The sequence below is a fragment of the Eubalaena glacialis genome, chromosome 3 (assembly GCF_028564815.1).
Source record: "Eubalaena glacialis isolate mEubGla1 chromosome 3, mEubGla1.1.hap2.+ XY, whole genome shotgun sequence".
NCBI lineage: Eukaryota > Metazoa > Chordata > Mammalia > Artiodactyla > Balaenidae > Eubalaena > Eubalaena glacialis.
This window is the reverse complement of record NC_083718.1, coordinates 32,288,992-32,316,307: the sequence shown is the minus strand read 5'-3', so window position 1 is coordinate 32,316,307 and position 27,316 is coordinate 32,288,992. Positions and strand designations below refer to the sequence as shown.

General features: G+C 36.7%; 1 protein-coding gene across 9 annotated transcripts in view; it reads left to right on the top strand.

Annotated features, from left to right (window-relative positions):
• Window positions 1–27,316, top strand: part of C4BPA (complement component 4 binding protein alpha) — a 56,088-nt gene that overhangs the window by 5,347 nt on the left and 23,425 nt on the right. Inside the window, exons 1-6 of one of the 9 annotated variants that reach the window (XM_061185438.1) lie at window positions 8,174–8,262; window positions 8,967–9,020; window positions 12,312–12,404; window positions 15,956–16,107; window positions 17,087–17,272; window positions 17,968–18,067. In XM_061185438.1, coding sequence (XP_061041421.1) covers window positions 15,990–16,107; window positions 17,087–17,272; window positions 17,968–18,067 — 404 coding nt within the window. In that variant the 5' untranslated portion in view covers window positions 8,174–8,262; window positions 8,967–9,020; window positions 12,312–12,404; window positions 15,956–15,989. Of the gene's footprint in view, window positions 1–8,141; window positions 8,263–8,966; window positions 9,021–12,311; window positions 12,405–12,549; window positions 12,568–15,943; window positions 16,108–17,086; window positions 17,273–17,967; window positions 18,068–27,316 lie in introns of those variants that run through there. The other 8 variants (XM_061185435.1, XM_061185441.1, XM_061185437.1 and 5 more) reach the window with 8 other exon arrangements.

Sequence of the window (27,316 nt, the reverse complement as noted above, 5' to 3'; positions counted from 1 at the left end):
TTTATGGCTGAGTAATATTCCATTGTATATATGTACCACATCTTCTTATCCGTCATCTGTCAGTGAACATTTAGGTTGCTTCCACGACCTGGCTATTGTAAATAGTGCTGCAATGAACACTGGTGTGCATTGGTCTTTTAGAATTATGGTTTTCTCTGGGTCTATGTCCAGTAGTGGGATTGCTGGATCATATGGTAATTCTATTTTTAGTTTTTTAAGGAACCTCCATGCTGTTCTCCATAGTGGCTGTATCAATTTACATTCCCACCAACAGTGAAAGAGGGTTCCCTTTTCTCCACACCCTCTCCAGCATTTGTTATTTGTAGATTTTCTTATGATGCCCATTCTAACCGGTGTGAGGTGATACTTCATTGTAGTTTTGATTTGCATTTCTCTATTAGTGATGTTGAGCAGCTTTTCATGTGCCTCTTGCCCATCTGTATGTCTTCTTTGGAGAAATGTCTATTTAGGTCTTTTGCCAATTTTTTAATTGGGTTGTTTGTTATTTTAATATTGAGTGCATGAGCTGTTTATATATTTTGGAGATTAATCCTTTGTCCGTTGATTCATTTGCAAATATTTTCTCCCATTCTGAGGGTTGTCTTTTTGTCTTGTTTGTAGTTTCCTTTGCTTTGCAAAAGCTTTTAAGTTTCATTAGGTCCCATTTGTTTATTTTTGTTTTTATTTCCATTACTCTAGGAGGTGGGTCAAAAAAGATCTTGCTGTTATTTATGTCAAAGAGTGTTCTTCCTATATTTTCCTCTAAGAGTTTTATAGTGTCCAGTCTTACATCTAGGTCTTTAATCCATTTTGAGTTTATTTTTATGTATGGTGTTAGGGAGTGTTCTAATTTCATTCTTTTACATGTAACTGTCCAGTTTTCCCAGCACCACTTATTGAAGAGACTATCTTTTCTCCATTGTATATCCTTGCCTCCTTTGTCATAGATTAGTTGACCATGGGTGCGTGGGTTTACCTCTGGGCTTTCTATCCTGTTCCGTTGATCTATATTTCTGTTTTTGTGCCAGTGCCATATTGTCTTGATTACTATAGCTTTGTAGTATAGTCTGAAGTCAGGGAGTCTGATTCCTCCAGCTCCATTTTTTTCCCTCAAGATTCCTTTGGCTATTCAGGGTCTTTTTTGTCTCCATACAAAGTTTTAGATTTTTTTGTTCTAGTTCTATAAAAAAATGCCATTGGTAATTGGATAAGGATTGCATTGAATCTGTAGATTGCTTTGGGTAGTACAGTCATTTTCACAATATTGATTCTTCCAATCCAAGAACATGGTACATCTCTCCATCTGTTTGTGTCACCTTTGATTTCTTTCATCAGTGTCTTATAGTTTTCTGAGTACAGGTCTTTTACCTCCTTACGTAGGTTTATTCCTAGGTATTTTATTCTTTTTGTTGCAGTGCTTAATGGAAATGTTGCCTTAATTTCTCTTTCTGATCTTTCATTTTTAGTGTATAGGAATGCAAGAGATTTCTATACATTACTTTTGTGTTCTGCAACTTTACCAAATTCATTGATTAGCTCTAGGAGTTTTCTGGTGATATCTTTAGGATTATCTATGTAAAGTATCATGTCATCTGCAAACAGTGACCATTTTACTTCTTCTTTCCCTATTTGTATTCCTTTTATTTCTTTTTCTTCTCTGATTGCCATGGCTAGGACTTCCAAAACTATTTTAAATAATAGTGGTGAGAGTGGCCATCCTTATCTTGTTCCTGATCTTAGAGGAAATTATTTCAGTTTTTCACCATTGAGAATTATGTTAGCTGTGGGTTTGTCATATATGGCCTTTATTATGTTGAGGTAGATTCTCTCTATGCCCACTTTCTGGAGAGTTTTTATGATAAATGAGTGTTGAATTTTGTCAAAAGCTTTTTCTGCATCTATTGAGATGATCATATGGTTCATTTTGTTAATATGGTGTATCACATTGATTGATTTGCATATATTGAAGAATCCTTGTATCCCTGGGATAAATCCCACTTGATCATGGTGAATGATCCTTTTAATGTGTTGTTGGATTCTGTTTGCTAGTATTTTGTTGAGGATTTTTGCATCTATATTCATCAGTGATATTGGTCTGTAATTTTCTTTTTTTGTAGTGTCTTTGTCTGGTTTTGGTATCAGGGTGATGGTGGCCTCATAGAATGAGTTTTGGAGTGTTCCTTCCTCTGCAGTTTTTTGGAAGAGTTTGAGAAGGATGGGTGTTAGCTCGTCTCTAAATGTTTGATAGAATTCACCTGTGAAACCATCTGGTCCTGGACTTTTGTTTGTTGGGAAATTTTTAATCACAGTTTCAATTTCAGTGCTTGTGATTGGTCTGTTCATATTTTCTATTTCTTCCTGGTTCAGTCTTGGAAGGTTATACCTTTCTAAGAATTTGTCCATTTCTTCCAGGTTGTCCATTTTATTGGCATAGACTTGCTTGTAGTAGTCTCTTAGGATGCTTTGTATTTCTGTGGTGTCTGTTGTAACTTCTCCTTTTTCATTTCTGATTTTATTTATTTGAGTCCTCTCCCTCTTTTTCTTGATGAGTCTGGCTAATGGTTTATCAATTTTGTTTATCTTCTCAAAGAACCAGCTTTTAGTTTTATTGATCTTTGCTATTGTTTTCTTTGTTTCTATTTCACTTATTTATGCTCTGATCTTTATGATTTCTTTCCTTCTGCTAACTTTGGGCTTTGTTTGTTCTTCTTTCTCTAGTTCCTTTAGGTGTAAGGTTAGATTGTGTATTTGAGATTTTTTCTTGTTTCTTGATGTAGGCTTGTATTGCTATAAACTTCCCTCTTAGAACTGCTTTTGCTGCATCCCATAGGTTTTGGATCGTCATGTTTTTGTTGTCATTTGTCTCTAGGTATTTTTTTGATTTCTTATTTGATTTCTTCAGTGATCTCTTGATTATTTAGTAATGTATTGTTTAGCCATGTGTATGTGTTGTTTACGTTTCTCTCCCTGTAATTTATTTCTAATCTCATAGCGTTGTGGTTGGAAAAGATGCTTGGTATGATTTCAATTTTCTTAAATTTACTGAGGTTGATTTGTGACACAAGATGTGATCTATCCTGGAGAATGTTCCATGTGCACTTGAGAAGAAAGTGTAATATGCTCTTTTTGGATGAATGTCCTATAAATATCAATTAAACCTATCTGGTCTTTTGTGTCATTTAAAGCTTGTGTTTCCTTATTAATTTTCTGTCTGCATGATCTGTCCATTGGTGTAAAGGAGGTGTTAAAGTCCCTCACTATTATTGTGTTAGTGTTGATTTCCTCTTCTATAGCTCTTAGCATTTGCCTTATGTATTGAGGTGCTCCTATGTTAGGTGCATATATATTTATAATTGTTATATTTTCTTGGATTGATCCCTTGATTGTTATGTAGTGTCCTTCCTTGTCTCTTATAACATTCTTAATTTTAAAGTCTATTTTGTCTGATATGAGTATTGTTACTCCAGCTTTCTTTTGCTTTCCATTTGCATGGAATATCTTTTTCCATCCCCTCACTTTCAGTCTGTATGTGTCCCTAGGTCTGAAGTGAGTCTCTTGTAGACTGCATATATATGGGTTTTTTTTTTGTTTGTTTGTTTTTTTAATTTTATTTATTTATTTATTTATTTTATGGCTGTGTTGGGTCTTCGTTTCTGTGCGAGGGCTTTCTCTAGTTGCGGCAAGCGGGGGCCACTCTTCATCGCGGTGCGCGGGCCTCTCACTATCGCGGCCTCTCTTGTTGCAGAGAACAGGCTCCAGAAGCGCAGGCTCAGAAATTGTGGCTCACGGGCCTAGTTGCTCCGCGGCATGTGGGATCTTCCCAGAACAGGGCTCGAACCCATGTACCCTGCATTGGCAGGTAGATTCTCAACCACTGCACCACCAGGGAAGCCCTGGGTCTTGTTTTTGTATCCATTCAGCGAGCCTGTGTCTTTTGGTTGGAACATTTAATCCATTTACATTTAAGGTAAGTATTGACATGCATGTTCCTATTACCATTTTCTTAATTGTTTTGGGTTTATTTTTGTAGGTCCTTTTCTTCTCTTGTGTTTCCCTCTTAGAGAAGTTCCTTTAGCATTTGTTGTAGAGCTGGTTTGGTGGTGCTGAATTCGCTTAGCTTTAGCTTGTCTGTAAAGCTTTTGATTTCTCTGTCAAATCTGAATGAGATCCTTGCTGGGTAGAGTAATCTTGGTTGTAGGTTCTTCCCTTTCATCACTTTAAATATATTGTGCCACTCCCTTCTGGCATGTAGAGTTTCTGCTGAGAAATCAGCTGTTAACCTTATGGGAGTTCCCTTGTATGTTATCTGTCATTTTTCCCTTGTTGCTTTTAATAATTTTTCTTTGTCCTTATTTTTTGTTAGTTTGATTACTACATGTCTCAGCATGTTTCTCCTTGGGTTTATCCTGTATGGGACTCTCTGCACTTCCTTGACTTGGGTGGCTATTTCCTTTCCCACGTTAGGGAAGTTTTCGACTATAACCTCTTCAAATATTTTCTCAGTCCTTTCTCTCTCTCTTCTCCTTCTGGGACCCCTATAATATGAATATTGGTTCATTTAATGTCCCAGAGGTCTCTTAGGCTGTCTACATTTCTTTTCATTCTTTTTTCTTTATTCTGTTCCACGGCACTGAATTCCACCATTCTGTCTTCCAGGTCACATATCTGTTCTTCTGCCTCAGTTATTCTGCTATTGATTCCTTCTAGTGTATTTTTCATTTCAGTTATTGTATTGTTCATCTCTGTTTGTTTGTTCTTTAATTCTTCTATGTGTTTGTTCTTTAATTCTTCTAGGTCTTTGTTGAACATTTCTTGCATCTTCTCAGTCTTTACCTCTGTTCTTTTTCTGAGGTCCTGGATCACCTTCACTATCATTATTCTGAATTCTTTTTCTGGAAGGCTGCCTATCTCCACTTCATTTAGTTGTTTTTCTGGGGTTTTATCTTGTTACTTCATCTGGTACATAGTCCTCTGCCTTTTCATTTTGTCTATCTTTCTGTGAATGTGGTTTTTGTTCCACAGGTGGCAGGATTGTAGTTCTTGTTTCTGCTCTAAAAACATAGTCTTTTTTTTTTTTAACATCTTTATTAGAGTATAATTACTTTACATTGTCGTGTTAATTGATGCTGTATAACAAAGTGAATCAGCTATACATATACATATATCCCCATATGCCCTCCCTCTTGAGTCTCCCTCCCACCCTCCCTATCCCACCCCTCTAGTTGGTCACAAAGCACCGAGCTGATCTCTGTGCTATGTGGCTGCTTCCCACTAGTTATCTATTTTACATTTGGTAGTGTATATATGTCAATGCCACTCTCTCACTTCATCTCAGCTTACCCTTCCCTCTCCCTGTGCCCTCAAGTCCATTCTCTACATCTGCATCTTTATTCCTGTTCTGCCCCTAGGTTCTTCAGAACCATTTTTAAAAACATAATCTTAAGTAAAAATAGAGTACAGAAGAACAAGTACTTACCATTGCATTTATGTAAAACCTTTATTCTTGTAGAAAATGACAAGGCAATAATAGGCACAGATGAAAACAGTTGTCTTAGAATGATGAAATTCTCTTCAAACTCTTTAATGTTTTAAATTGAGTTTTTAATATTATTTTTTTTAAAAGGTGCTGCAAAGAGGAAGGAGGGATGGAGCATGTTTGGGGTAATCCACATAGCCTGGATTACCTGGATAAAGCATGGGAAGTGATGATAGAGGAGGCTGGAAAGATACATTAAAGCCAGTTTATGGAGGCTTTTAAAGGGCAAGTTAGAGAATTTAAGCTTTATTTCATAGGCAGTGAGTAGAGATGGAAAACTTTCAAGCAAGGAAGTGATAAGGACAGAACATAGATTTCTCTCACAACAGTATGTAGGACAGATGTAGTAGGAAAAGAACTGAAACAGAGAAACCAATGAAAAGTCTACAGCAATAGATCTACCCGAGAGACAATGATGACTTGAACTGGTTTGACGACATTAGAAATAGAAAAGAGACAGCAGATTTGAGAGACATTTGCAAGATCAAAACAACTTGTTAACTGATTGAACGTTGGAGGATGAGGGAGAGGAAGTGTTTAAAGGTGAGGCTGAAATTCCATTCCAGGAAGCCTGGATTAATCTTGGGGTCAGAAGGTAAAGTTTCTGGGCAGGAAATGAGAAGTTCTCCTTTGTTGAGTATAAAGGTGCAATGAAAAATGTAAGCCTGAGTTTAGGAGAGTAATGAGAGATAAAGATGTAGTTATGGGGTAGTCCTCTTATAGGGAATAGTTAAAACCATGAGAACAGGTAAGATAAAAAGATGTAAAGAGAAACATTTTTAAAAGGAAGAACTTGGGATTTATCTATATTTAGGGTTGAAAAGTAGGAAGACAGGTAATAACAATGAAAAAAGAGCAGTTAGTAAGATAGGAAAATCAGGAATGTTTAGGGTAATGGGAGCCAAAGGAAAAGAGAGTTTCAGAAAGGAGATGATCCGCAGCATTAGAGGCTGCCGAGAAGTCATAAGTGATGAGTTAAAGAAATTTTGGATTTGGAGACAAGGGCACACCTCACAGAGGTGTGTCAGTAAAGGTGGGAGGAAGCCAGATTGAAGACCACAATGGGAGGGGTGGGGAGTGATTATAGAGAAAAAGTAGGCAGGAAACGTAGGAGATTCTTTTGAGAAGTTCAACACCTCACAACAGACGAAAACTTGAATTTGAGGTTTTGGCAAGACTGAGGGAACATTTCAGGATGGAAGATACATTGAAAATAAGGAAGGAAAGAAAAGAAACCTCTTCTGAAACAGGAGTGAATAGGGAAGACAATTTGAGGCAGATAGAAGCTAACGTGGAATGATTTCTTAGTAAAGTAGAAGGCAAGATCATCTGCTGAGAGTAAGACAATTTGGTGACCTGGAGAGAAAAATTTGGAACAGTCACTATGGCAAGTAAAGAAAAGGATTCCAGCTGATTGAGAAATGGTATTTGAAGACCCAGCTTTAAAGGTTATATTTCCTCCAACTTCATTCTCAAGACTGCATAGTTTTGTATCCTCTTTTATACTCATTCTTGTCTAATCAAAAATCAGCAAATCAGTCTCACCTTTGTGACTTGGTCCATGCTTAAACGCTTCACTCTCTTTTTTTTTTTTTTTTTTGGCCCTGCCGCATGGCTTGCAGGGTCTTAGTTCTCTGACCAGAGCTCAAACCCGGGCCCAGCAGTGAAAGCACCAAGTCCTAACCTCTGGACCGCCAGGGAACTCCTGGTCTATGTTCTCTTTACCTCTAGTATCTTTCTTATTTTCATCTAATAATTTCCACTTTTCATTCAAAGCCCTGCTCAAATCTCCTATCTTTTGTCAAAACTTCTGCTGTGGTTCAACTATTTTTCTGAAAAACTTTATAGGACTTTTGGTGTTTATTACAGAAAAAGTGAAGTGGTCAGGAAGAATTGCTCTTTAGTAGCAGTCCCCTGAGCACACAAACCTTAATCCTGAGGATTAAGAGCTTAATTGGATAATGTCAGGGTTTGTGGTCCTTCTTAGGACCACATGTGATAACAAACATGGTTGGCCCTTTGTTGCATCCTTCTGAGAAGCACTCAATGATAGACCAACTTCTGGAGGTCATGCATTTCTGGAGTACTGATCATGTGCCAAGCAACTCAGCATATTGCCGGAACTCCTCACCCTCTGTACTTTCTTGGAGTGGGATGGAGACCAGTACAGGGGAAGGTCATCTGTCCCTGAGCCCCAGGAAAGCCTGCTGGACCTAGAATCACAGAAAGTGGATCATTTTTGTGGACCTAGTCTGAACCCTGCAGTATCTAAGGTTTCCAGGCTAGCTGGTTTGCATCTTGTATAACCCTCTTTTGTTTATAAAAAGAAAAAAAAGAATTCTGGCATCAAATTTATATTACCTTTCCACTTAGGGGAAATGGTTGGCAGAGGAGAAAGTAAACAATTGCAACATGTTATCAAGAAAGAGGGCTAGTGAAGAGGAAGGGGATTGGATAAACACTGTTGCTTTATTTATGCTGTTAATCATTTACTGAGCCAGTAGGGAGTCTCTGCCCATCCATTTCTATTTGGCCGTCCCTGAACAGCCAATCACATGGCTGGAATTCAGGGACTTTTTGGTGGAGCAATTACTAGCCAGCTTCAGGGTGTTCTGGTAAACTCTTATCTGAGGAGGAACTAAGGCTATTACAGATCAAAACAGTTTTCCTCATTTACAAACTGCCCAAGGCACGATGACAGAGTCTTCTTCCTCGGCTACCTGCAGGTCAGTGGAGTATCCAGGGCATCTTGGGAGAAAGGCTGGTAGTTTAAGGAATACAAGATTAGAAGGGTAATGCAGAGACCAAACTTGGGGGTGTTTTCGATAGAAATCTTTTCAGAGGTACTGCATTAGGGGACAGTGTGACTTGGAAAGTACTTTTAACCCCTACTGAGCCTCAATTTTCTATTATAAAGGGGGGAATAATAATGCATGCTAATAAAATACACTGAAGCAAAAAAGAAGTAAGAAGTTGCTCTTATTATTGCCTCTAAAAGTTGAGTGTGTTTGTTTGTTAATCCTTTACTACCTCTCCACATAGGGCAGCTGAGGCAAGACGTAAGCCAGATGTCCCAAAGGGAGTCACAGGAGACCTGGTTTTCATAGTCTACATTCTGAAAATTGGTGCAATTTCCTTTAGAGATTTTATTAACCCCTCCACATCTCCTCCATTACTGATAGCAAAGACCTTTAGATTTAATCATAAGGAGGATATTGGTCAGCCTCCAGTTAGTTTCTGAAGCTAGAAGACTTTATTGTCCTCATCTCCTTTCTCTCCCTCACTTTTTGAATCTGGTAATGTTGATTAACTTTACTTCTTGAAATTCCCTTCTCCCTTGGTTGGGCAAGACATAGTACTTCTCTGGTTTTAGTTTTAATTCTTCAACCACCATTCTATATGCTGACTCCTGTTCTGTCCCTAAATGTAGAAGTAAAGGAGAATACAAAGTAGAGTGACAGAAGAGGAAGAAGCATCAAAGAAGGTTTGTATTAAGTGTAGAGATACATTTGAATATAATATGGGTACAGAAGGAAGGAGCTGATAGAGAGATAAAGAAATTCTAGGAAAGAAGAGAATTTTGTGGAAGCAAGTTCTTTCTGGAGTCTGAAAGTTATGTGATTGGGAGTGCAGGTGTAAGTCAGGAGACACTCCACCTGAGATTGGAGAAAAATTAATTCTTTCCAGAGGTATCTGAATTTTTAAAAAGGGAGTTTAGATAAAATAAATACATTGACTTAAAAAGTAATCTCTAATGGGAGGAGAAATTTGGAGGCTGAGGATTTTCCCAGAGCCTCTCAAATTGTACTGCCTTGGCAAGTGCCGATGGTATTTTTCATAAGAGACCCTCCATGATGACTATAGTTCTTGAGTTGGTTTCATTTCTATAGGAATTTAAAAGGTGATGATGTCATTGAAATATGAGGGCATTTGCTAGGGAAGTCTTAGATTTTCAGTGGACAATTACAGAATTCTAGGGTTTGTAGGGAATAGAAAGATAATCCAAGTTTAATGTCATCATTTTAAGGATGAGAAACTGAGATCTGAGGAGCTGATGTAGCTTCTTCAAGATCACAGAAATTGACTGGTATTGCTGGGATTCAAATTCAGGTCTCCTCAGCTCACAAGTACTAGGCTCCATCTCCATACTCTGTGGTTTGCTGAGTCCTGTGCAGGCTCTCCTGAGGAACCACAGTAGGTCATGATGATGAACTGTAAATGCTACACCTGGCCCACTGAGTCACCGCACATCCTGAGAACTAGTAAGGGAAGTCGAATCACTGAATCATCTCTTCAAAATTTATAAAGCACTTCCTACATATTATTTCATTTGGTCCTCAGTAGGTATTTAGTCATTCTCACTCTGAAGATAAAACAAAATTAAATTTCATTTATTTCACATTTATTGGATAACTATTAATATGCCAGTTAATATTGGGTTAGAAAGTGGAAGGCTGAATAAACACCTTCTTTGTCTCCAAGGGACCTATAATCTACTGCAAAAGGCAAAAGTGAATAGTTACAATACAGTGTGGTGTTACAATGAAGGTATCAGCAAAGTATTAGGGAAGCATAGCAGAGACTGATATTTCCTGGGGAGAGGGTTGGGCAATTCTTCACCAAGGAGGTGGCATTTGATCTGGATAGTGCATCACGGGGAGGCTGGAGGTAAGAGTATTCATGCACAAGAGACATCATACGACAATGCTTGAAGGTGTTTAGAAAGTTCCAGGATATGTTTTGGGAAAGGTAAGCACTTGCATGTGGTTGAAGCACAGTGTTTTAAGTGAGCAGAAGTAGAGGGAGAGTTGGGAGAGTTATGGGGACCTAGAGAATTGGGGACCATGGATATTTTTAAGTAAATTGTTTTTTAGGAATATAACAGCATCAACATGGAAGCTCGCTTACAGTTGTTGAAGGCTTTTGCTGTGGTGTAGGGTGGGGTGAAGGGAGCTAGGAGAACATAAACCAGGACTATGGAAGTGGGTATAAGAGAGAATGACAGATTCTAGTGTTGCTACAGCCAATGTGACAAGACTTGGTGACTCTGAATATGGAAAGGTGGCAAGCGAGAGGAGGCTAGGATGACTCAGGTTTCTAGTCTGGGAGATTGGGTGGTGATTATTCCCTTAGCTGAGACAGAAAGCAAAGGTCAAGCAGTGTTGAAAGGAAGATAGTGTGTTTAGTTTGGGATATGTTGGATTCAAGGTGCCTGGGAGATACAAATGAAGCAGTTGGAAATACTGAGCTGAACCTTGAGTCGTATTAGAACAAATTTTGAAAAAGTGTTTTTGTTTTGTTTTGGTTTGGTTTTTGCTTAAATAAGAAATCTAAGAAGTGGTTACCAGGAACTGGGGGGTGGGAGAAACATGGAGAGGTTGGTAAAGGGATATAAGCTTTCAGCTATAAGATGAAGAAGGTTTGAGGATTTAATGTTAAACATGATAACACTGTATTGTACAATTGAAATTTGCTAAGAGAGTAGAACCTAAATGTTATTTCCAGAAAAAAAAAGGAAAGATATGTGGAATCTAAAACAAACAAACAACAACAACAACAAAAAACCCAGAACAAATTTATAGAAAGAGACTTGTGGTTACCAGAGGTGGAAGGTGGGGGTGAGGTGGGGGGAGGAATTGGAAGAATGTGGTCAAAAGGTACAAACTTCCAGTTATGAGATAAATAAGTGCTAGGCATGCAATGTACAACATGATGACTACAGCTAACACTGCTGCATGATATATAGGAAAGTTGTTGAGAATTAATCATAAGAGTTCTCATCACAAGGAAAAATTTCTCCCTTTTATTTTCTTTGTTTTCTTTTTTTAAATTTTAAGTGTTACTGCATTTTTAAAAAAATATTTATTTATTTATTTGACTGCATCAGGTCTTAGTTGCTGCATGGGGGATCTTTGTTGTGGCATGTGGGCTCAGTAGTTGCAGCACGTGGGCTCTCTAGCTGTGGTGCTCGGGCTCCAGAGCACGCAGGCTTAGTTGCCCCGGGGCATGTGGGATCTTAGTTCCCCAACCAGGGCTCGAACCCACATCCCCTGCATTGGAAGGAGAAGTCTTAAACATTGTACCACCAGGGAAGTCCCTCTTTGTTTTCTTTTTATTGTATCTATATGAGAAGATGGATGTTAGCTGGACCTATTATGGTAATCATTTCACGATATGTGTAAATCAAATCTCCATGCTGTACAACTTAAACTTATGCAATGATGTATGCCAATTATTTTTCAATGAAACTGGAGGAAAAAGATAAATATGTGATGTGATGGATGTGTTAATTAATTAGATGGGGGAGCAGGGAGAAATCCTTTCATAATGTGTACACTTGTCAAATCACCATGATGTACACTTTAAATATCTTACAATTTAAGTATGTCTCAATAAAGCTGAAATTAAAAAAAAAAAAAGAAATCCAACAGTCAAAAGTTTTAATTTACATTCAGGATTTCAAGTGAAGAAGAAAGTGTAACAATTTATTTTTGGATTTGCAAAGAAAACTCACAAGTATTTATAACTTTCAAAAACAGAAGAATTAATTTAAATATTATCCAAGACAAAAAATAATTTGCTAAGATAACCAGTCGGAATTATAGACTTTTCCAGGGTTGAAGACTATGTTCAAGTGGCAAAGAAACAATCTCCTTTGTTAGATATAACATTTGCAGGTCAATTTTATGATGTAGATATCTGCTTTTCTGTAGCTTCAGCGGAAGAGAAAATAATTCCTTCTTATTTTGCTGAGATTTCTTTCACCAACTTTTAGAAAGATCCACAGTCATAAGGATCAGCACAGGAATTTTCTAATTATCAACAAGAGTAAAGGAGGCAGGCCTGAATGGCTCAAGATTGACACGTGGTAAGTAATAGGGCAGAGTAAGATTTTTTATTAACAATTGAGTTTATGGAACATGTATGTTTCTGCACTTACAGGAGACAATGGGGCCCAGAGGTCTGTGAGTGATTCATGGACGATGGTCAAAGTCATGGGGTGGATGAGTTCCTTCCAGGAAGACATCCTGGTGAGGGAAGAATAAGCTCAGGACAGACCCCCCATGGGTGCCAGCTTTGCTGCTCTGGGTGTGGTACTGGGTTTCACTATTATCACGGGCCACAGTGAAGACCTGACCAAGACTTCTGGCCCAAGTCCAGAGTGTTTTCCTCTTTATCGGGGCTTAGCTAAAATTCCCTGGAATTGCAGCCATTATAATTTTATATCATTATCATGATGATGTTTTGACTCTAGGAGTTCTCGTTCTGTCGGAATCACGTTCCAACACCAGTTCTGTCACCCTTTTCCTTAACGTTTCTCATGAATATTTACTATGTGCTGTCCATGCACCAAACCAAGCCCTCTCAGCAATTCTGGGAGACATGTGTAGTTATTTTTAGTTTATGAAAAAGGAAATTGAAGCTTAGAGGAGCTTAGAGGGCTGACTATCTTGCCCATGGGTACACAGTTCCCATGTGGTGGAACCAGGTTTGAACCTGCATGGCCTGGGTCTGATTCCATGCCCAGGGTCTGGCCACATACTATCCTGCTGTGTCCCCAGCACTGTGTCTGTGGCTCTGTTACAAGACTGCATGATGTAAATCCCTCACCGCAGGGTAGGGTCTGTATGTGGCTGCCTTTTAGCTCCTGTCATAACCTGTGGTGTTTGTTTATTCCTCCCCTCCTTACTATCCTATGTTTTATGGTTGATGATATGATAACTTCGGGTTAAGGATGGGGAACAGCCTAGAGTAAAATCGCTAGGGTCTGTTCTTATTAAGATGTGCCTTTTTTAAAAATCAGCTAAAATCTGACCTTGACACAGCAAACACTGTAAGAGTAGATATGGAACAGTATTATATTTCTTTAAAACATATTTTAGCACTAGGTGCGTTTGAGTGTAAATTCAACAAACATTTATTGAGCACTTTGAATGAGGCACAGTGCTAGGTACCATGTAGGGCATGATTAAGAGCCCACCTTCTGACTTCAAGGAACTTATGGTCCAGTGGGGAAGACAGACTTCAGATGTCAGTTAAGCCAAGTCAGAATCAGAGTTATAAACACTCACTTGTAATTGGAAGTTGGAGACTGGTCTGGAGGATAGGAGGGGACATTGGAGAAGAGACTGCTAGAATAAGTAGGAATTAAAGAGGAAAGTGTGAGAGGGAAGATGATACTGGCAGGGGTGGGAGGTAAGAAAGTGTTTGGAAATGTCAGGGATCCAGGGTGTCCGGACCAGCTGGATTATAACTAAAAAGTTAGTCATTGGAAACCAGTTTGGTGAATGCCCATCCCTGAAGGATCAGTTCACTGATATCGATCTGCTGAATTTATCACGTTATCAATTTACTTAATGTTGTTCTAAGATATATTCATTTTGAATATATTCAATGATTATAAATATTCTTTTTGAACATAGCTAATGAATATGTTCTTTGAAGCAGCATTTTCAGTATTTTTGTTACCTGCAACTGTCTCCAGTCTCATCAGACTGCTAGAGCAGAAGTAGAGGCTAGAGATCAGGAGGGAGGTATTAGGAAAAGAGAGAGGGGGAAACAAGAAAGAAAGGGGCTCAGAACGCTGGTCCTGGCTCTTCTCAATTCATTCAGTACAAATTCTGCAAACATATTTTTAGTAACCAACGTATTTGATAAATTGTTCAACAGGTTAAACTTATTTTTTGGTGGAATTGTTCTAGTGGCCATGTCCAGACTCATGGGATAGGATGTACATGGGGTGGAGTTGCCCACAACTGACAGCAGGGGGAGGACTGAATGTCAGAACTGAGTTTTGGAAAGATAAGTTTAGATGAGTCCTTGCTCAATGAAGAAGTTGGGGCCCTCCACATAGTGTGAAGGGCCACTATGAACTTCTTTCCCCTCAGTTTGGGACAGAAACATCTTTGAGGGACATATTGAGGGGACTCCCTTTATCTAAATGGATATGCAATTAGTATGAATTATGGACACGTGCAGAGCGTAAGAATCGTGTGGATCTAACAGAAATATCAGAATAAAAGATGAAATTTAGTATTTCATTGGGACTTAACTTCATATATTCCTTTGCGGACAAAGACTATTTCTAATGTAAATTTAAGGTATACTGTTTATTTCCAACAGGAACAGGAGTGTGGTGAAGAGAAAAACATCCTTCGTGATTTTGCTTTAAATATGTCTTTAAATAGTCTGATTAAGTAATGAAAGTACATTTGTCACATATATTTTTATTTTTATTTATATATCTATATATATCTACATATATCTATATCTATAGATAAAACGATTTTTTTCAAAACTGCAAATTGCTTGGTTTATTGCCTTGGTTGACAGTTATCACGAGGAACTCCCAATGTTATACATAATGATCCAACTCTTTTTCTCTATCTTATCATTTTCTGCTTTAAAAAAAATTTTTTTTGAACTATTATTATTATTATTTTAATTTTTAAAAATTTATTTTTGGCTGCATTTGGTCTTTGTTACTGCGTGTGGGCTTTCTCTAGTTGCAGCAAATGGGGGCTTCTCTTGTTGTGGAGCATGGGCCCTAGGCACACAGGCTTCAGTAGTTGTGGCACACGGGCTCAGTAGTTATGGCTCACAGGTTCTAGAGCACAGGCTCAGTAGTTGTGATGCACGGGCTTAGTTGCTCCATGGCATGTGGGATCTTCCTGGACCAGGGATCAAGTCCGTGTCCCCTGCATTGGCAGGAGGATTCTTAACCACTGCGCCACCAGGGAAGTCCTGTTTTGTTTTGTTTTACATTTGTTTCCTTTTCTCTAACTCCTCTGCTGTTTCCTTGGTCAGATCATCTCTGTGGCTCACCTGGCCAATCACAATTGTCTTCTTAATCAACCTCTCTGTTTCTCCTCTCTGTTCACTTCAATCTATCATGTATGCATCCACTCTAGTGATCTTAAAGCACAATTATGTGTCATTCTAAGGACATATTAAAAACAAATAAACCAAAACCAAAATCTAAACAACAAACAATGGCTCTTTACTCCCCAAAGAATAGTGTCCATAAATTCCTAACCTTGGCCCTTACAACCCATTCAGACACACCTATGAGCTGCCCTCCTACTTAACAACCATCTCCAACACCTTACTTTCCAGCCAAATTGTAGTGTTATCTACTGCTCCCCCAATTTGTCCTGCATCCATTTTCTAACATTTACAGCATACCTGACTCAGATTCAGCCACCTCCTATCTCTCCACTTGGAATTAATCTCTCTTAAGAGCAGAGTGCTTCTGCAGAGATTAACACCCACTGTTTTGTGTTGTAACATTGTGCGCCTATCGTTTCTTTCACTCTAGGCTGTAATTTCTTCAAGACATGGATCCCATGGTATTGATCCTAGTGCTTTATGACAAGTAGGAATTCAATGATTGTTTATTAAATTGAGTTCTTTCAGCAGAAAAGTGTCAGCGAAGCACCAGAGAGCTCCAGTTATGATCCTTCATAGAAAGGGGACAATGACATCTTGGCCTTTCTCTGGGCCCTGGAGAGTCTCTGATCCAATTCTGTTCCAAGTGACCTTGGTTGCTGCTCTGTTGGCTACTGTTCTTGGTGAGTAATAGGGAGACAAGTTCAGATTGTCAACAAACATTCAAGATCATCTACTCATTCACTTTCAAGACAAGCGAAGAGCTGATTAAGCTTTTAGCAGAAATCCAGCTTCAGCAACAAAGAGTTTATTTGATCAGAAGTTTGGAATTTATTTGGAATTTTGAACTTAAGGGGATTTGGAATTATTTAGAATATAGGGGGAATTTGCTTTACCCATAAAAGAGTCCGTTTTATAGACATTTTCCCTTAGAATTTCTTCTCCAGGAATTTCCAAAACTATTTGTCCCCAACCAAGACTTGAAACAAATCTGTATTATCTGTCAGCCTGACTAAACAATCTTCACTGTCTGTGGGTTTATCCAGAATGGACAGGGGAAGTATATTATTCTACTGTGGCTCCTGAAAGGTAAATCAGCCCTATATTTCATTCTTGCAGGCAAAGCAGGATGAAGATTTTTATGCTTCAAGGGCTCTATATGTCTCCCTTCAGATCACTCAAAAATCCAAAGGGTACAAAAAAGTACAAATGAGAAATGTTATTCTCATCCTTCTCCCAGCCACCTAGTTTCTGTTCCCTGAGTCAACCTATGTTACATAATGTTATTATTAATGAAATAATGTTTCTGTTGAAGGAAATTGTAGGACTTCTGTATTTGCATGGATATATCTGAGTCAGCAGATACGGGGAAACTGACAGGCTGATGAAATCATGTCTGCCATCCTTTTAAGTTAAATCATCTCATTTACGGGAGAGAAGGGGTGAAAAATTTATGGCTTTTATCAGTATTGTTGTCATTAATCAACAAACATGTATTAGTAATTACTCACTGGATTCACTGAACAGTGGGGATAATAGGAGTTACTATTTTTCTTGATTAGAGGAGAAAAGAATTGTTCCTGCTCTAAAGTAATGTTACTGAAATTTTAAGATGCTGTGTCCCAAGCTATAACTTTTGTGGTTTGTCATTTTGGTGTCCAGGCAATTGTGGTCCTCCACCTTATTTACCATTTGCTTCTCCAATAAATGAGTTGAATGAGACAGAGTTCGAAACTGGAACTACTCTGAAATACAGCTGCCGCTCTGGCTACAGTAGGACAAGTTCAAAAAGTCACAGTCTTACCTGTGACTCAACAGGCAATTGGAAATACAGGGACTTCTGTGTCAGTAAGTATGAACATTTATTTTTCTTATTTGTGCTTTTTCCTTCTTTGCAAATTTATCTCAGGAACTAAGCTTTATGAATGCAAATGAGTGTCTTTGGTCACTAAGAAACAACTCGGTTTGTCAGTTACTGATTTCAATGTACACATGTGTGCCACTTTTTGAAAAACATAAACAAACAAATGAATAAAACAAAAAAATTAGGAGCCACCTAGTTGCATTGGAAAATGTCTATCCTTTACAATGTATTCAGTAAGAAATTTTTTTTGGAAGTGAACTACAAATTCAATTTTAGTACATTAAAAACTAGATTCACTCTATAAAATTATAAAAAGTTATGTTGCTAGAAAATGGCAATGCAGTTTTCAAAGAAACCTCACCCCAAATATATGCTGTGTTTGGAAGAAGATGCTGTGATTCACTTAGTTGAGAATAAATTCTGTGATGTTTTTCCAGTAGTAGGGGTATACACACACAATCTATACTTTTTTGTTTTTTTTGTGACCAAGGACATGCATTTTGAGTGGCTTAAGTTCAAAGTACACGCTGGAGATGTAGAATGGAGCTTAGCTCCCTGGTCAGTGTGTTAAATCCTGGGCCATAGACTTCATTACCACAGTGATCCATCAGCTCTCTTTTCTAATGCCATATCCACGAGTACATGGAATCACTAATCATCATTTTAATTTTTCTCTCAGAGAAACGATGCGGAAACCCAGGAGAATTACTTAACGGGCAAGTGACAGCTCAGACAGATTACTCTTTTGGATCACAAATAGAATTCAGCTGTTCAGAAGGGTGAGTGAGAGGCAAACTAGAGACAATACTTTTCTTTTAAATTAATTTTTTAAAATAGCTAATGTATTCATATATTTAAAAAAAAGATATAAAAAGGTATACACTGAGAATTCTCACTTCCATTCCATTGCCATTGCACCATTCCTTTCCATCCTTAAACAGGGACCCACCTTTACTGGCTTCTTATGTACCTTTTTAGTGTTTACTTTTACATATACAAGCTAAGAAATTAGTATATATATATATATATTTTTTTTTTTAGTATATATTTTTATTTTGCACCTTTCCAATAACAAAAGTAGTTTTGAATCTTGCTTTATTTTTTACTTACCAATATAAACAGGACATATCTCTATGTTTGTGCATAGAGAGGTCTCTCATTAATTCCCTTTTACAACTGCACAGAATTTTATTGTGTGATGTATCATGGATTAGTAATCTCTTTGATGGATCCATGAATATTTCCAATCTTTTGCTGTTCTAAACTATGTTCTAATACATAACCTTGTACATATAAGTTATATCTGTAGGGTAAATTCCCAAGGTGGGATTCCTGGGTCAAAGAATACATATATTTGAAAATTTGAAAGTTATTTCCAAATTGCTCTCTGTAGGAGTTACATGGTTTTGCAGAGTATACAAATGTCTGTCTCTCCATAAACTTTCCAACTAAGTGTGCTGTCAAACTTTCAAACCTTGTAAAAATTTTGAAAATTTTCCTATTTTAGAGGTAACAATGAAATCTTACTGTAGTTTAAATGTATACTTCTCTTATTCTGAGTAAAATTGAGCATATTTTAATATGTTCAAGAGATGTTTGCACTTATTGTGAATAAATATTTGTGAATTACTTGGCATGTACTTTGCCTATTTTTTCTATTAACCTGATGACCATTTTATTCTTAATTTCTAAGATATATACATACACATATTCACATGAATCTATGTGTATTAGGGTTTAGACCTTGTTTCTGATATGAGCTGCAACTTTTCCCCCAAGTATATTATTTTTCTTTTGACTTGGCTTTGGTATGTTTTTTCTTGAGGAGAAATTTTTTTATGTTGTCAAATTTATCAGTCTTCCTTTTAAAAAGTCTTCTGAATTTTATGTCTTAATTTAAAAGGCCTTCCCAAATACAAGATTTTGACCTATTTGCCTAGATTTCTTCTACTACTTTTTATGTTTTCATATTTTTTAATATTTAAAGGTTTGATCCATTTGGAGTCATTATAGAGCATACAGTATGAGGTACATGTCCCAGTCTGTATTTTTCCATATGGCTTTCCTGTTATCCATATATTATTTATTAAAAAGTCTATTTTCAATTTACTGATATGAGAGTGCTTTTTGATACTATATGAAATTCTTATATATATCTGACTTTATTTCTGGACTTTCTATTCAATGCCATTGTTTTGCCTATATATTAATATACACATTTCACAGTCATCTACTTACTGATTTTTTTTTTAATTTATTTTTTATATTTATTTTTGGCTGTGTTGAGTCTTCATTTCTGTGCGAGGGCTTTCTCTAGTTGCGGCAAGCGGGGGCCACTCTTCATTGCGGTGCGCGGGCCTCTCCACTATCGCAGCCTCTCTTGTTGCGGAGCACAGGCTCCAGACGTGCAGGCTCAGTAGTTGTGGCTCACGGGCCTAGTTGCTCTGTGGCATGTGGGATCTTCCCAGACCAGGCTCGAACCCGTGTCCCCTGTATTAGCAGGCAGATTCTCAACCACTGCGCCACCAGAGAAGCCCCTTACTGATGTTTTATAATATGCTTTAATAATAATATGGGTAGTCCTATCTTATTACTTTTCTTTTCTAGGATTTTCCTGACAATATGTATTTGTTTATTTTTCTATGTGAACTTTAAATTTAGGCATATTTAAAAATCAGTGTTGGACTTGGAGGCTAAACAATACGTTGCTAAATAAACAAGAGATCACTGAAGAAATCAAAGAGGAAATCAAAAAATACCTAGAGACAAATTACAATGAAAAAACGACGATCCAAAACCTGTGGAATGCAACAAAAGCAGTTCTAAGAGGGAAGTTTATAGCAATACAAGCCTACATCAAGAAACAAGAAAAATCTCAAATAAACAATCTAACCTTACACCTAAAGGAACTAGAGAAAGAAGAACAATCAAAACCCAAAGTTAGCAGAAGAAAAGAAATCATAAAGATCAGAGCAGAAATAAATGAAATAGAAACAAAGAAAACAATAGCAAGGATCAATAAAACTAAAAGCTGGTTCTTTGAGAAGATAAACAAAATTGATAAACCATTAGCCAGGCTCATCAAGAAAAAGAGGGAGAGGACTCAAAACAATAAAATTAGAAATGAAAAAGGAGAAGTTACAATAGACACCTCAGAAATACAAAGCATCCTAAGAGATTACTACAAGCAAATCTATGCCAATAAAATGGACAACCTGGAAGAAATGGACAAATTCTTAGAAAGGTATAACCTTCCAAGACTGAACCAGGAAGAAATAGAAAATGTGAACAGACCAATCACAAGCACTGAAATTGAAACTGTGATTAAAATCTTCCAACAAACAAAAGGCCAGGACCAGATGGTTTCACAGGTGAGTTCTATCAAACATTTAGAGATGAGCTAACACCCATCCTTCTCAAACTCTTCCAAAAAACTGCAGAGGAAGGAACACTCCAAAACTCATTCTATGAGGCCACCATCACCCTGATACCAAAACCAGACAAAGATACTACAAAAAAAGAAAATTACAAACCAATGTCACTGATTAATATAGATGCAAAACTCCTCAACAAAATACTAGCAAACAGAATCCAACAGCACATTAAAAGGATCATATACCATGATCAAGTGGGATTTATCCCAGGGATACAAGGATTCTTCAATATATGCAAGTCAATCAATGTAATACACCATATTAACAAACTGAAGAGCAAAAACCATATGATCATCTCAATAGGTGCAGAAAAAGCTTTTGACAAAATTTAACACCCATTTATGATAAAAACTCTCCAGAAAGTGGGCATAGAGGGAATCTACCTCAACATAATAAAGACCATATATGACAAACCCACAGCAAACATCATTCTCAATGGTGAAAAACTGAAAACATTTCCTCTAAGATCAGAAATAAGACAAGGATGTCCACTCTCGCCACTATTATTCAACATAGTTTTGGAAGTCCTAGCCACGGCAATCAGAGAAGAAAAAGAAATAAAAGGAATACAAATTGGAAAAGAAGAATTAAAACTGCCACTGTTTGCAGATGACATGATACTCACATAGAGAATCCTAAAGATGCCACCAGAAAACTTCTAGTGTTAATCAATGAATTTGGTAAGGTTGCAAGATACAAAATCAATGCACAGTAATCTCTTGCATTCCTGTACACTAATGATGAAAAATCAGAAAGAGAAATTAAGGGAAAAAATCCCATTTACCATTGCAACAAAAAGAATAAAATGCCTAGGAATAAACCTACCTAGGGAGACAAAAGACCTGTATGCAGAAATCTATAAGACACTGATGAAAGAAATTAAAGATGATACAAACAGATGGAGAGATATACCATGTTCTTGGATTGGAAGAATCAATATTGTGAAAATGACTGTACTACCCAAAGCAATCTACAGATTCAATGCAATCCTTATCAAATTACCAATGGCATTTTTTACGGACCTAGAACAAAAAATCTTAAAATTTGTATGGAGACATAAAAGACCCCGAATAGCCAAAGCAGTCTTGAGGGAAAAAAATGGAGCTGGAGGAATCAGACTCCCTGACTTCAGACTATACTACAAAGCTACAGTAATCAAGACAATATGGTACTGGCACAAAAACAGAAATGTTGATCAATGGAACGGGATAGAAAGCCCAGAGATAAACCCACGCACCTATGGTCAACTAATCTATGACAAAGGAGGCAAGGATATACAATGGAGAAAAGACAGCCTCTTCAATAAGTGGTGCTGGGAAAACTGGACAGTTACATGTAAAAGAATGAAATTAGAACACTCCCTAACACCATACACAAAAATAAACTCAGAGACCTAAATGTAAGACCAGCCACTATAAAACTCTTACAGGAAAACAGAGGCAGAACATTCTATGACAAAAATCACAGCAAGATCCTTTTTGACCCACCTCCTAGAGAAATGGAAATAAAAACAAAAATAAACAAATGGGACCTAATGAACTTTAAAAGCTTTTGCACAGCAAAGGAAAACATAAACAAGACGAAAAGACAACCCTCAGAATGGGAGAAAATATTTGCAAATGAATCAACGGACAAAGGATTAATCTCCAAAATATATAAACTGCTCATGCAGCTCAATATTAAAGAAACAAAGAACCCAATCCAAAAATGGGCAGAAGACCTAAATAGACATTTCTCTAAAGAAGACATACACATGGCCAAGAACATGAAAAGCTGCTCAACATCACTAATAATTAGAGAAATGCATATCAAAACTACAATGAGGTATCACCTCACACCAGTTAGAATCGGCATCATCAGAAAATCTACAAAAAACAAATGCTGGAGAGGGGGTGTAAAAAAGGGACCCCTCTTGCATAGTTAGTGGGAATGTAAGTTGATACAGCCACTATGGAGAACATTATGGAGCGTCCATAAAAAACTAAAAATAGAATTACCATATGACCCAGCAATCCCACTACTGGGCATATACCCAGAGAATACCATAATTCTAAAAGACCCATGCACCCTAATGTTCATTGCAGCACTATTTACAATAGCCAGGTCATGGAAGCAACCTAAATGTCCATCAACAGATGAATGGATAAAGAAGAGTGGTACATATATACAATGGAATATTACTCAGCCATAAAAAGGAACGAAAGTGGGTCATTTGTAGAGGCGTGGATGGACCTAGAGACTGTCATACAGAGTGAAATAAGTCAGAAAGAGAAAAACTAATATTGTATATTAACACATATATGTGGAACCTAGAAAAATGGTATAGATGAACTGGTTTGCAGGGCAGAAATAGAGACACAGATGTAGAGAACAAACGTACAGACACCAAGGGGGGAAACTGGTGGGGGGTGGTGGTAGTGTGATGAATTGGGAGATTAGGATTGACATATATACACTAATATGTATAAAATGGATAATAAGAACCTGCTGTATAAAAAAATAAATTAAATTAAATTTAAAAAAAAAGAAAAAAAAATCAGTGTTGGATTAGCTTTTAAGTTAATTTTAGGAGAATAGATTTTTTTTTTTTTAATGTTGAGTCTCCCTAGACAAGAATATGTTACTGTAGGGAAGGGAAAATTTTCCCTTTACCCTCTTAGGGTCTCTGGCTAGGCTTGAGAATTAAGTTGACATAAATTAATAGGAGAAAAGTATATCAATCTTACTTTTATATGTACATGGGAGCCTTCACAGGAAAATGAAGAACCTCAAAGTGGTTAGGCCTAAGTGCTTATATATTAGATTGATGAAAGAATAATAATTGTGTAAAAGTACCAAAATATATAGGGAGGCTAATGGGAGATAAGCATTATTTTTAACAAGGCCTTCAGTACAGATTTCTCTGTGAAATCAATACTCCATCTCTGGTGATAAAAATGTTCTTTCCTCCTGGTATAGAAAAGGCATCTTTCACATGGGAGTTTGATCTGCTTTCAGGAAGAAAAGGGGAGGTCAGAAACTCCTTCTTGCATCTGCTGATTTTCAGGTGTCTTTAGCTGAAAATAATCCTGATGCCAAAGTGGCCTATTTTGGGGTGGCATGTTCTGCCCCATTCATTTTAGTGTTTTTCTCTTGTTTCTTCAGGAATGTTTCAACATTTTCTTAACATAGATTTTGCATTTCTTGAAGTGTTTAAACCTAGGCATTTTATTTTTGCTATTTTAAATTGGGTCTTTTCTTCCATTAAATATTCTAACATTATATATATATATATATATACTATTGATTTCTGCATGTTAACTTGATATCTAAGCTAACTTTCTGAATTCTTTTATTATTTATAATAGTCTTTCAGTTGAATTCTCTTGGGATTACCCAGTTTGCAGTCATATCCTCTGCAAATAGTGATTATCTTACCTCTTACTTTCCATTTTTTGTTTCTTTTATTTTAATTTCTTTTTCTTGTCTATTTATATCAGTTAGTTATATTAGGACTCATTCAGAGAAATATAAATATAAATAATATTATATCTATGTTTCATATATATACATATATATGTGTAGGTATGTGTATATATATATATATATATATACATACACATATATAAAAAAACCATCCAGTTAGGGTTAGGGTTAGGGTTACAGTTAGGGTTAGGGTTATATATATATAAATATAAAATAAGGGATTTACTACAGGAATCTGACTTGATACAGTACTGGCAGCTGGTGAAACAGTGTACAGGAGGCTGTTTCTTCTCTGTTTGCTAACGTGGCCTGAGGTCAGCAGGGCAGGCAGTCAAAAAGGGAAGGTGGATGTGAAGTGGGAGATGCAAAACCAAAACGGGACCCGCATGGTTGAGTGGAGTATAGACTGGAAGTCACAGTATGGATTAGAGTATACCCATGAGTATAGACTGGGGTTCACATTGTTCTTTCACTGACTCTTAGCCTTCAGCTTCAAAGATGGGAATGTCTTGTAGAAGTTGTTGCCCTTCCCCACAGTGCTAATGTACTTAGATCAGAAGTTGGAGTACACGAAGGAGGACATCCTCCAGGAGTTGGGTTTGCTGTAGTCCTGGCTGTGCCCAATGCCAACAAGGTGATAGCACAGAGAAGCAACAATATGTGTGAACTGCAGTCACGTCTTGTGCTCTGCTCTGACCTTTCAAGCATATACAGAACTTGGCTATTAATTCACTTCCATCGTCTCTTATGGACAACACTAACTTGGCACTATGCATGGAAGAAAATTCTGGAAAAAGTAATTTCTGCTTAGTTAAGTTGACATAATTTGAATCTACCAGGGTCCATCCCTTGTCAAATTTGGTATTTATACACACTTGTTTTAACCATACTTAGCTTAACTTCCATATAAAGGCAATAACAAAATTATGCTTCCAACTTACATGATGCAACTATCCCTCATAAAACTGAAAACATGCTAACTCTCTCCCCCAAAGACAATCCTCTTTAAGCAAAGTCATACCTCCCCTTTGATATCCTGTAATTTAAATACTGAGATATAAGCTAAACTACTATTAACACATCTTGTTTAGATGGTAGAGGGATGAAAAAAGTAAAGAGAAAAAAATTTAATTTAGACCAAATCTATTCATATGAAAATAAGAAAGAAATGTTTATAACTATTATGGTCCTTATTTCTGCAACTGGTCATGTGGTTGTAGTTAGTATTTATAACTACCTGCTTCTTTTACTCATTCCATATCCACTTTACCCTCAGCAACCACGTCATCTGATCCTGGCTCCTTGCCTAATGGGATCACCTGAACTTTTATTCTTGAAGGGTCTGGGCCATTAGCAGTCCTGCCTGTATTGGGTTGTTATAGTTTTCATTGACTTTAATGAGAGGGCATGAAAATAGTACAAAAAGGTGCCCAGGAAATCTCCCTGCATTCCAGACGTATACATCATCACCATTGTTGCTTTTAAGCAACCCAATTTCCCATGGCTAATCAGGATTAATCACCTCAGTCAGGAAAGTAACACCCTTCTTTGTCTGTTTATTCATTTGCTTGAGGACCCAGACTTGATGAGACCCAACTTCAAGTTTAATTTGCCAGGTAATTTGCCAGATAAAATACAGGATTCCTGGTTTAATTCTAGTGCAAGTATGTCCCATGCAATACTTGGGGCATGCTTATACTAAAAAATGTTTATTGTTTACCTGAAATTCATGTTTAACTGGGCATCCTGGTTATTTATTTGCTAAATTGAGCAACCTTAGTTTAATGGAACTTTTGCTGTGTTAAATGGTAGAAGCATTCCTCCATTGGTTGCTAAGACTTCCGGGCTAACAGAGAATATTACTTGTATTATTTCTACTTTTTAGAATTTGTTAAGGTTTCTATGTTTTAGAATATTATGTACTTCATAATATATAATCAATTTTAATTGATATTCCATAGGCACTTGAAATGAAGTTACATTGTTTACTATTAGTATACAGACTTTGATATATACATACCAGGTATACTTTATTTATTAGCTCCTTTGAATCTTTATGTTTTCCTTTATGTATCTCAAGCTTAAAGATAAGAATTAAAGTAAATTAATTTCATAATTATTTAATATCACAAAAATTCTTGATAAATAATAGCATACTTTTCTTATGTCCCATGTATTTCTTTTGTTAAAATTGCTGCTACATTTTTTGGTACATAAATATTTATAGCTCTTCACTGCAAATCAAAATCTTTTACACCATAATATGCCCATTTTGTGTAATTTAAGGATCTTGATTCTGATGTCCAGTTTATAGGATATTAAAACCAGTATCCCTTATTTTCTTTTTGTTTGCATTTGCTTTATATAACTTTGCCCCTCCTTTTGTTTTTAACCTATCTGAGGTACTTTTAGATTTGTCTCCTGTATACAACATAGAGTCAAATTTTGTTGCAACTAAAAGGTCTTTTTCTTTCAAAAGGAGACTTAAGTCCAATTACATTTATTGATATTAGTGATACCTATAGGTTTAATTTTCTCATATTATTTCATATTTTGTACTATATGTATATATGTGCAGTTTTATATATATATATATATTTAGGAGAGTTCAAAATTTGATTCTAGTGGTTACCTTTATATAATTATATATACCTTCATATAATTATATATACCTTTAAACACCTTCTTTATTTCTATCTTTATTTTTAAACTTGTTCCCTGTTATGAGTAACAGTAAACTTATCTTGTACTCTCTCCTTCCCTCCCCACCCCTCTGTCTTTTCTACCAGTAAATTTATGTCATTTGTATTATCTCAGTGTTTACTTTGTATTCAACAGTAATGTTAAATACTTATATATGTCTATAGCTTGATTTTACTTCCAGCATTTACAGATGAGGCAATCAATGAGTTTGTTTTTTTTCCACTCTCTCACTCATCTCCTGTTTTTCTTACAATTATCCATTTTATTTATAGGCATTTACTTATTAAGGAAAGATACTAAAGAGCACTAGACCAACTGTGAAATGACTTAGAAAGTTCTATGAGAGCAGAAACCATATGGACTATTTCCATTTCATCCTACCACCACTATACGCCCCCCCAACTCAGGACCTGTGACTTAAAGATT